The sequence below is a fragment of the Crocodylus porosus genome, unplaced genomic scaffold (assembly GCF_001723895.1).
Source record: "Crocodylus porosus isolate Cpor-Errol unplaced genomic scaffold, CroPor_comp1, whole genome shotgun sequence".
NCBI lineage: Eukaryota > Metazoa > Chordata > Crocodylia > Crocodylidae > Crocodylus > Crocodylus porosus.
In genome coordinates, this window is record NW_017728943.1 from 68506523 (window position 1) to 68518371 (window position 11849).

The 11849-nt window shown below is 40.7% G+C and overlaps 1 protein-coding gene across 1 annotated transcript in view; it reads right to left on the minus strand.

Annotated features, from left to right (window-relative positions):
- Window positions 1-279: 279 nt before the first annotated feature.
- The window catches only part of DUSP10 (dual specificity phosphatase 10), a 32253-nt gene continuing 20683 nt past the window's right edge, over window positions 280-11849 (minus strand). The window contains exons 3-4 of the mRNA XM_019549509.1: window positions 4673-5041; window positions 280-1457 (exon numbers count right to left, since the gene is read on the minus strand). Of these exons, the coding sequence (XP_019405054.1) occupies window positions 1192-1457; window positions 4673-5041 (635 nt within the window). The 3' untranslated portion in view covers window positions 280-1191. The remainder of the gene's footprint in view (window positions 1458-4672; window positions 5042-11849) is intronic.

Below are 11849 nucleotides of genomic sequence, written 5' to 3' on the forward strand. Positions count from 1 at the left end.
ATAAATAAAGTACATACCACCAGTAGGAGTTAGGAAGAGAACACTTAAAAGAAGAAAAGATAAAGTTAGGGATACCTGTTTTATCCAAATAAAACTGCAAAAGCAAACAACCCATCCCACAGAAAGAAAACAGAAAGTTATTAAAGAAATAAAAAGGACACACATTTTCCAAAAGAATTTTCATTTTTATAATCAAAATTTTTTTTTTTACATAGACAACTGAAACACACCAATATCTTGTGCGAAAAAATATCTTAAATAAACTTTGCTTGTTCTTGATTTTTGTACATTCTGATATACATATGTAACAAGGTTTATGGCACTGGAACCAGAATCAAATCATAAAAAGGAAAAAAAATGCTTTCATTTATTCCTTCTGAACAAGCTGGCCACTGTTGCACTATTAGACTTTAAAAATTATTTCTCGTCTATTATTATTATTATTGGGCAGCCAGCTCTAATTGTTTTGCACACTCATAATAAACCCCAAATTATTATTGCACAAGAAGCCAGTGAAGGCATATGGCATAGAATGGTCAAAGTCCCTTGCTGTTAAAACCTCTTGCACCCAAAAATAGAAAAATAGAACCGGAACATGAAACACGGCAAATAACAGATTTTTTTCCCTTTAGTTTCTGCCAGGAGTGTGAAAAGTGGCTTGCAGACTTTTTAAGCTGCTTTGATCTTGTTTCCACCAGTGAGCATTTTGTTTTGTGATCGTTAGCAAACCCTTTATAGAATCAAGGCCCACATTTCACTGACAGTCTTTTCTGCTTTGTTTTGGCTGTTTGTATTTTGTCTTAAATGTAGCTTTCTTCAGTCTATGAACCTGCACAGACTACTTAGCCATAAACTCTACAAGTAGCTGAAAAAAGGAAGGGGGGGGAAAGCCCAGGGTTTTGTTTTTTCCTGTTGTATTGATTTAAAAATTGTTTTGTTGTAAAGCCTCCCTGCTATGTCAGTTTCTGGGAAGGGAATCTCATTGGCATTCCATCCTGTGTAGTGAAGTTCTTGGACTTGTTTAAAAACCTCTCTTTACAAAAAAGGTTTTTATTCACAAAGTTTGCAACCAAAAAAAGAAAAAGAAGAACCCAGAAGCTAAAAAGAAAAACCCAACCCACTCCCCCAACTCCCAAATCAAGTGAAGAATATGATAATCTCTTTATTAAATGCCTCTTCTTAGCTTCACTGTCACACTACAGTCTCTACCCCAATCAACTTTGGTGTAAGAATTCGTGGTGTAACTCCATTATTTAGATCTTCCTCAAATTCCAGTAACTGCCCCATAAAGTTAAGGTTGGGAGAAATGATTGGTCGTTTGCCTTTGACAAATTTATAGGCATCAGTCATGGTCATCCGTGTGTGCTTCATTAAGTACGCTATGACTATGGTGGCAGAGCGGGACACGCCAGCTTGGCAATGAATGAGGAGGCCTTTTCCACACTGGTGAGCTTCCTCTGGAAACAGAAACAGAAAGACAGAAGTAACATGTGTTTGCTAGAAAGGTGGTTCCATCTGGGGGGGGGAGTTTTGTTTTTTTTTATTTCGTTTTTAAAATTAAAGAGAAAAGTCTTAATGCAACATACAATAAACTGAAAAAAAAGATTTATCAGAGATAATCTAATTTCTCAGCTACAAAACCCATGGATTTAAAATAACAACAGAATGTATACTGGAGTAAAAATGATACCATACTACACCATTCTTTCTGAATTTCATTTTGGACAGCCAGAATTTCATATTCATTTAAGTCTATGTCTTATCTAATTTACGCTTCCAGAGACACAAGGTTGCAATGGTTATATCGTGGGAGCTTCAAGGGAATAGTTATTTAGGAAATAGCCTGGTCTTTGGTCAAGACCCAGAAGTGGGAAGTAACAGATCTGTTGTTCAGTTTGTATCTCTGGCACAACTGGCTAGGCCCAGAGGTTAAAATTCTAGTCTAAACTTTGAGTGGCTACTGTCACTCACGAGAGGGAGTTGCAAGACATTCATTATTAATTGTTATATGTTTAACAATATTATTCTGGGAAAGATTTCTATCAATTCACACTTTAAATAAATTTTAACTAAAGATGTGCTTTTTTTTTTTGCAATCTCTCTAAAAAAGCAGCATTATGTCCATTAGGCATAAGGGGAAGTTTTAGATAAGGTAAATAACTAATTTGGGTTGCTCAAAAAGTCTGGCCAAGGCAGTGAAAGAACTTAGAAATTCTGGTTCCTTGTTCTTTGCTATAGGACAGCTATGTTTCAACTTCTCCAGTGCCCAGCCATATTTTTAATCACTTACAGCAGTAGTTAGAAATTACTGCTCTAAGCGACTATACCTAGTTTGAGCATGATACAAAGCACTAGCCACTATTCCTTCTTAATAAAGTGTTTTGTGAAGGAAAAATATCAGTGATAAAGAAACTTTACTCTTAATGTTAAGTAGAATAGCAATGCAAGCAGAATTTGGAGAGAGGCCAGTTCCAGAAACCGTGCCTCAATGTGCCACACTACCATACAATTCATACACGAACATTTTTGAAAGACAGAGCACCAAAGAAAAAAAGAAACTGGACTCCAGCACATCATTGCCCTCCCAACATGAGGCATTCAAGTTTCCTTCTGCCCTTGGATTAAGTTATAAACCTCAGAGTTCATATGGATGATGAACACAGAACTTTTCCCCCTCAAGAATGTGAATTTATATAAACACTTCTGATTTAGATTTTGCACACTATCTTGACCCAGCTTCTCTTCTAATTCAAAGGGATAAAAACAAAGCTTTCTTCTTCTCTCATGCTCAAATGGTACTCCCCTCACTCTTGCCAAAGAAGCCAACTTAGCTTTCCCACTCATACTGTAATCAAAGCTTAGAGAAGCTAATTTAGTGAAGAAGAACACAAACCAGGTCTGCCTTATGGCTGTGCTGTGCAGCCGTGCACACAGAGACAGCTATGTTTCAGTATCCTCACAGCACTACTTTTCTGACTGGTCAACCTGAGCTTCAGCTAGTAAACCAGGAAAAAGACTTGGCAAATTAGCCTATTAAATGCACAACCCCACTATTGTTTGGTGAAGGGGAGGGAAGGGGTAGTGATCCTGAGCATCTGTGGGAAAAGCTGTTAGAGAAGCTTTTACTAAAAGAATTCCATCACAGCTAATTACATTCCACCTATTTATTTATATTGCTTATAATGATGTAACCATTCTTTGAGCCTTTTGATGCAGCTACACTTTCATCTTAATTAAAGCAGTACAGTTGGAATACATAGAGTTGATGAGAAATTCTCCACTAGCATTAGTATTGCCATGACGCAAGACATATTTAAGTGGTTTCAGTGAAATACATCCTGACAGTGAATACTAACACTGTGCCAACAATGGCAGAGCCCCAGTAAAGCCAATGTAAGAATGAAGTCAGAGGTGCTGAACACCCAAACACCAATACAGATAATGTAAGTGGTAGGCGTCTGGCGCTTCTGAGAAGCGGGTCTTAGTGCAGGGGGGCACCTTAGCCAATCTAATTGCACAACTGAGAACCTACATTATATCATAGTACTCGGGTGTGCTCCTAACCATCTGTCTTCACTGAAGTTACTCCAAGTGATCAGTACCAAGATCAGTCCAGCCGCACAAAAAAGCCATAGTGGTACTGTGCTACCCTGTGTGTTTCACTCAGACTTCTGGGGGTATAACCCATGGTTTCTTGTGCTACAGTAAGCCAATATGCTCTGTGATTCTTGTTCAGTAAATTGTGGGAGAACATGTCTGTCCTTTAGGGCGCTGTAAAAAGAACTGTGACACTCACTACTCAAGTAATTTAGCCTGTGCTCCTACTGCAAAGTAGTCTAAATGAAAGTCTAAGTGAAAGCAGCAACTGAGCTCTGACACATCTCTCTAAACTATGCCAGCTATCCTGAGCTGAAAGCTCTGCTAAACCTGAAGATTTGTGTGTGGGCAAGGAGAGACATTATGGCTCGGGACCTGTTTAAACTGCAGTGAGATCAAGGTTTTTTTGTGGCTTGCTTGCAGTGTGCAGACCTGATTTCATGGGCTTTGTGGCAGCCCCACCCTCACCGATGATTGGCAGAGGGGCCCTAATGGCCCCACCCCTCGGGTGCTGAAAAACTTTCACTTTCTTGACTGGCACCTTCACTTATTCTGTGTTACTAGCTCAGCCTCTCAGTAGCTCTCACTCAAATGATATGTTCTATGGCTGCAGTGATTGCTGTGCTTTCTTTGTATTCTGGTATGCATTTTTTGGATCAATTCCATGGGAAATCACAACCAACGCTGTTTCTCAAAGTGATCATAGAAACTGCCATTTTTGTTGGCTTTGCAAAAAACGCAAAACCACTATTTAAGTAGGTCCCTAATTATGGCAATGTCTGAGTAAAAATTTGGCGCTAACACTGAAGTGAAGCTATACCCAAACAGGTGCTTCATTCTGAAGTCAGAGGTGTCTGCATTTCAGAGGTGAGTAATATACAAGTATATATAACTAAGAAGGACTTTGTGCCATAATACTAGAGTCAGTGGAAGCTACAGCCTCTCAGCATTTCTGACAACCAAAAAAAGTTTAGCAGGCTTTAATGAGCCTTCTGGGACATCAGCTCTGCACTAAATTCATTGAAGATGTTTAAACAAGTATAACAAGGATAATCACCAGACAAAGAATAGTTACCTATGAATTCAAAAGCCTCTTCAAAGTACTGCCTTAGATTCTGCTTGTTGCTGTCAGTGGCTGGCAGCCGCTTGTAGTTGAACATGCCTTTCTCATAATGATAGAGGGGGAGATGGGTGGTAACATTGATTATGTACCCTATGTTCATCCTCTGCATCTTTTCCAAGTCCTGAGCATCATGCTCATTGCCAAGGAAGAGGAAGGGTAAGATAGGGGTCAGCTCAGCATTCTCTATGTCTGGGGTGGTAGGGATGGACTGAGGTAGTGTGGCTGCCACTGCGGATGCTCCTCCTCCTTCTGGGCATTCTTGAAGTTGGAGGGAGTTATCACAGAGGTTTTCATGGTTCTGTTTAAAACTGCTGAGTCCACCTGGTAAGGAAAGAGAGAGAGACTGAGTAGAGGTTTCAGTTGGGGGCTCTGAAGAACTTATTACTTGCAGGTCTTTCCATAGATTTGTTCAACATTATGCTACAGTTGAGGCTATCTCTCATCAAAGCAAGCTTTTATGGCAGAGTGGTAGAGGTGCTCAATTCCCCTCATTACTAGCGCTTCCCTTGTTGCAACACCAAATGCAGTTGTACTTTTGCTAGCAGCTATTGCAATTCATGCACCAATTTTTCCTGGCATAGACAAGACCAGCACTGACAGAAGCATGCAAACTGCTACATGTGTTCCTACAACATCAGTACAGTCACTGTGACACAGCAGGAATCTGAGTATTGTAGGGTAAGAACAGGGAAGTAGTTCACTAAACAAAACGCTATTGTAACCATTTTAAAAATTGCTTTAAAAAGTAGCACCCAGCAAATTACAGTGGTAAATGTTTCAGCTGTAAATGCATATGCTGAAAGACTTACGTAAGTCTTTCAACTTTATCTGTTTGAGACCACTGCTGATTTACTCAGAGAAGGGCAGCCCCACAGGGCACCCACACAGCATAACATTTTCATTAGGGACAAGTCAACAGACAGAGAAGGATGTAATCCCTTAATATTTCACACTGGGGAACAGCACAATTTTCTTGCAAGCATATTCTCATAACTATCACAACTAAGGAGCTTGCTTAACCCACAGCAAACAGCCCCACTTTTTCTGCCTAGATTAGTTGGAAATATTTAACAAATTAGGAAATTAAATGAAGGGGTAGGGAAATGGATTGCGGGAAATTATTTTTTTCAACCATCCTTTCCCTCTGCCTCCAATTATAATTTAAAGATTTTAAAGCAGTACTTCTTTTTTCTTCAAGAGGATAGCTCAACAAAACACTAGACCAAGAAGCAGACATAGGCGCTTTTTTTTTAACTTCTTTCTACACCTCATTCATAATTACATCAGCTTCAGGCTCCCCACCTGCCTGGTTTCCATAGCAATTACACAAAGGCATACAATGACATCAGCTGGCATGACATCAGCTCTTTGAGTGCAAACAATACAAGAAGAACTACTTTGTTTAAGGCCTTTGGTACAACTGTGTTCTTGAGAGCCAATGATGTAATGCTAACAGGTGGCTCAGGCCTGCTTTTGCCTAGCAGAGAAAGAGAGAGAGATACAATGCTTTCTCTTCTGTCTGCTTGTAAGATTATATGTTTATGTTTTACTAAAGCCATATGGAGCAACGTACCATATTTTGAAACAATCAGCATGTTTAGATTCAAATGCACTTAGATAAATGTGAGCCAATGAAAAATAAAATTTCAGAGAGAAAAATATGCAAAGTTTATGAGAGAGAGCTGTGCTAGCCAAAATAAATGTGTAACATGTCATCATCCTGCTAAGGTTATTGCCTTTTTTTAAAAGGCTATTTGTCTACTTAATGCTCAGAAAACACTTTTGTAATTCTCTACTGAGGAAGGTTTTAAAATATAGAAGACCAAGCATACAGTTATGTAGGCTTTGAATCAGATCCATAAGACTTATGTGCCTAAAAGTGAGATACCACAATGCCTAGCATTTAGGTACTTGGCTTCCAGAGAGGAATCCAGGAATTCAGATATTGGAGAAAGAGCTGATGCCAAACCCACATCTCCCGGGACAGTGCTCTAACCACCAAACTCTACATTGTTCTCCTGAAACAATCCAGGACAGGTGAGGTCTTGAAGTCCCTAAATCTCTAAACTGAAGGTAAATATGGACCAAGAATCACTATTCTGTTCTAAACCTCTCTCAGTTCTAGAAAAGATTGGGAGGGAAGGCACTAGACAAGAGAATCATGGGTTTGAAACCAAATATTTGCATCTAAACTTTCCACCCTTAGGTTGGATTCCAATTCATCTTAATCCTTGCAAGACAGTGGGTCTTAACCTTGTTAGACTCAAGGCACCCCTCAGAAAATGCCATCTCTTAACTTTAACTCCTTTTTTTTTTTTTACTACTACTAAAGTAACTCAGAATAAAGAACTCAGAAAAACCACAACAGATCAGAATGTTTTTGACAATATGGATTCTGATTTGAAATCTCTGGGTTTACCCTGTGGATCAAGGTGCAGGTGTTTTCACAATTAACATTCTTAATATCTTGAGGCACCCCATGGCATCCTTTAAAGTACTCCAGGGTGCCAGAGCACCCTAGTTGTAAGCTACTTTGGCCAAAAGGATGCAAGTCTCACAAGTGGTTACACCAACTGGATTATAACCCAACCTGAAATCCCATCTCATTAGCAATTCTCTATATCAGGCTTCGGGGTCAGTATAGACAAGTGATTGATTAAAAACAGCATTTAGCAACAGCAGCTAAAACATGATAGGCCCTTTCCAATCTTGACTCCAAAGAACATGGCATCTTAACACAACTGAAAAATGCTCTAAGGGTTTGTGTGTGACATTTCCTTTTGTTTCAAAGTAGATGTAGGTTAAGGCAGAAGCCCATTGCCTTTACTGTTCAAAAGCAGGGCTGTTAATGCAAGTGGTGGATGCTAGAATGATGGAACAGAGGGAAGGTGTGATGTGGTGGAGAGCTACAAGGGAGTACTGGAGAAGACTACTCTCATTCCCTACCCACCAAGCTGTGTTCCCTCCTTCTGATCCCCTGACCTTCCTTGCTGGTGGGGACGTTCTGGGTCAGCCAGCAGCTGTTAGGGCCACCTCTTCCTCCTGCTCTATGTTGGTTTGGAACCAGCAGGTAGAAGCAGACAGTAGAGGATCTATGACAACTTCATTGTCTGAAATTCTTGCCACAGCAGCACCTGACAGCTAGGAGCAGGACATTCAGGGCAACCCCAATGTTCCAGCTGAGCTGCCAGGAAGTGTGCAGTTAGGATTGCCAAATATGTTGATGTCATCTTAGATGCCCAACACTTGTTATCCTTTCCAGTGGGACACACAGTGTACTACAGCTCCTTGTCCAGCTCCGCACTGATTAGGTAGGCACAGGCATGGGAAAAAGGGGGCAGGCAGCAGGGGGTAGGCACAGGCACCAAGGGGCAGACAGCAGGGAGGCACATGGCAGGAGGGGGGGACAGGTACAGGCATTAGGGGGACCAGGGGCAGGGGAGCAAAGGGTGTGGGCTTGGCCCTTCTCCCCTGCCACTGCTTTTCCCAACCACAGCTATGGGGTGGGGTGGGAGGGATTTACAACAACCCTCCACTAATTAGATTCTGTACATGGAAAATTATAATTATATTTATACTTTTCCATGTATAGAATTTAATTATTGGGGGGGGGTCATCTTAAAATTCAAAGTCATCTTGAGTTCAGGTAAATACAATATTTCATAGCTGCAAACACTATGTTGAACAATCATATTGTACCTACTTACCACATGTGATGAAGGCTATAATTTCGCTTTATCATAATCTGATGCAACCACTTCATACAAATATATATGTGGGATTGTGTAAGAAAATGCATACTCTTTGGTTTCTAAGTAGCTGAGTACTCCAACGTCCACCTGAAGTCAATGGGATCTTTAGATGCTCAGTACCTCAGGAAACCCAAGCTACTTTTTTTATGAAGACTGGAATCAAGGAAGTGACTCTTCATGACAGACAGCCCAGCCTGTATTCCGTATAGCAAGACAATTCAGAAGCCAGGGTATTCTTAGTAATCACTGATGCAAGCAGCCAGAGATATCTGTGCAGTTATCACTGCATCTGATGTATTCTCCAGAAGCTGCCTGACACGTTCTACTCTACTAGCTGTGCCAGAACAGCTAGTAAGTCAACAAAACTCAAATTGTCTCTTAAGTATTTCAAAATTTTTAGAGCTAAATGGTGTGACTCACATCAAGTCAGCACCCTGCCCTCCAGCTGTGCCAATGAGTTTCTTCACTGTTTCACAAGGAAGATCCTCTTTTCTTTAAACATTTATCAAAATGCTGCTCTCATCACCACAAAGCTGTTTCTGGAGAACAGGTGAATACCAGTTTCCACTTACTGAACCATCCACTGAGGATCCTTTCAGTGGCCAGAAGAACAACAGGTACAGGTAGCTCAAAGGAGATAGGAGCCAGAGAAGCTTTTCAACTAGAAAAAGCACTGTAATCTGAGTTGTAGGTATGATACCCACATTGAGTGGGTCTATACCAGCTGCTGTCATCACCAGGGCAGGATCAGCATTACATGAAGCAGACACACACAATATGGTAGATGCATGTTGATCTGATTTTAGTGGAAGCTCTCTAATGCTTTTGCTGGTAGAAGCACCTTGAGACTGAAGAAGGAAAATGCTCTACAGAAAATGCTATGCAACCTGCCTTAAAGAGTTAGTATATGGCAGCTGTCACCACTTTGCACCTGTGCTGTCAAAATAATATAGATGAACAAATATTTGTTGCTGATCCACAGCGTCTGCGCATCTTTAAGTTTAATAGGTACTGCATGTTCCTGGTGAATTTATGAACAGGAACATATTTTTATACAAGACAGACTGATGACATGCTATCCACAATTAGATGGAACATGCAATCCTCTAGTGACAGACAGACCTTTTACATTTTCTTCAAAGCTATCCGATAGATGCCTCAGTCCATTCATCCTACTAAATTATGAGGCAAAATTTCATGCATATGTTGTTTATATTTCCTTTCCTGATCTAACGCAGAAGTTCCACTTTAAATGGAATTGTAGAATATCAAGAAATGAAAAGATTATTTAGCTAAAGGCTTAATGATAAAAATCTCACTTAGCAACTAAGTGGAAGCCTTCATTCAGGTACCAGCACACCAAGTCCAGCATATAGATGCAACCCTTGCAATCTCTAATTTATCAGATTCAAGTTGGTGACTTCTTGGGCACCAGAGAAGCAATAAGATATGTAAATGAATATGTACAGATTGTTTTAAGAGGATGCTTTGGATTTGTGCAAGAACAGGCTGTTCCTTTAAATGTGTGACCTCATTTATTTACATTAGTGCAGAAAGCACTGCCAGAAGCAACAGCTGATGACAGCCTCATGTATTTTTCCACTAAGACAACAATTAAACTGTTTCTGTGTTATTATTACTGAGTAGATGACTGTATGTCAAGTTGATTCGAAGTGTGAAAATGCCTCACGGTTAAGTCAAATGGACTTAAAATATAAAATATATTAACATTGTGGGACAGATATTGTGCTGCTTATTTTGGTCTGTCTACACTGTAGCTGAAATCCCACCAATATCAACATGTTCCCAAACCTGTGTGGAAAAGCTTTCATCTTCTGCTATCCCAGGAATTGAATCAGAAAATCTTTTCCATAAGTCATTCACAATGCTATGACATGGGATATTTCTACAAAGCACAATGCAGTGCTAGGAACTTGCTTGGGAACCAAAAGCATATTTATCTGAGTTTAGCAAAGGGAACATATTGATCTTCTCATCAAGGCTAGCATCTGTGTGTCTATACTGCTGCTGTTACCTGAGCTAGCTCAGGTATCTCTTCATGGCATTACATTCTGCTGTATCAACATACCTTCACTTCTCAAAACTTTCCATGATCAGGGTCAGATGGGCTGAGTTCTATTTTTAATAAAGATAGATGGGTTTAGGACTGCTTACTAGCTTCAGCCTGGAAAGGACCAAACCCAGATGCCAAGAACTGTCCACAATGCCCCTTGAGGTCTGTATAATAAAGCAAGGATACAATATGAGCTCCATGGTGTAACAAATAACAAATATATGTGAACTAAATGTAGTTAAGTCCCCTGTTGCTACATATAGCATCAATGGAAAAAACATGCTCATTTTCATAACCACTGTACTTCTTCTCAGTTCTGGTTTTTATTTCCTTTTTCTCCTCATTGGCTTGTTCTACACACAGCAAGTACCCTAATTTCACTAAATTGAGTCAAATCCCATGTGCTGACCTCTCTAAAATTGGTTTAACACTGGCTAAAATTGATTGAGCTTAATTAGCTAACAAACCAAATGAAGTTCAATTAATTTTAATCACTTAGATCAGGTCTACATTAGAGTGCTTTATCAGTAAAGGAACACCAGTCCACCATACAAGAAAAATGCTTCATATGAACAGCTTTTTCTAGCTCCTCTTTTTCCCCCAGGTAAAACAAGGCATTCGACAGAAGTGTACTTTTGCCAGTAGTTCTGCTTTGTCTACAATAGAGGATGGGAGGGTTGTTGGTCCAGCTATGGGATGCGGGGAGTATGCCAATGCACGTCTCTTCCCATCATAGGTGCATCAGCAGAAACCTATAGTATATGTGAGGCCTTAAACAAGTAAGAGTGTTTATACAAGGGAAATTAACTAATTATTTCCCCCAACACAGCGGACCAGCCTTTTTAGTCTCATTCATTCATCAAGCTGCATTTCTTGCTTTAGGGTGTTCACAGCTCCTCTCCCCATCCCATCCATGATTAGCAGTGAAACAGTTAATGCTGGTATTTAAAGTCTCATCATCAGAATTTAGAGCTGACACTGTACTACCCTAACATTCCCCATAGCCCTTGCTGCCGGCCCCTCCCCAATCCAGGTCCATGTGCCTACCGCCATGCCTTGCCACTGCTCGCCCAGCCAAGGCACAGCAGGGCGAAGCCACAGCTTGATCGGGAGCCTTGGGGAGGCAGTGCAGCGGCACCATCCCATGCCTCCCTGCCCCGGCTGGGCAAGCGGTGGGACAGCGTAGCCCCCTCTTCTAGTGCCTTCTGCCTGGAGCAAGCTGCACTTGCATTGTGCCTCCTAACCCTGCCCCAGCTGGGCAAGCGGCAGCAGGGCATAGCCCCTGCTGCCAGCACTGCCATGC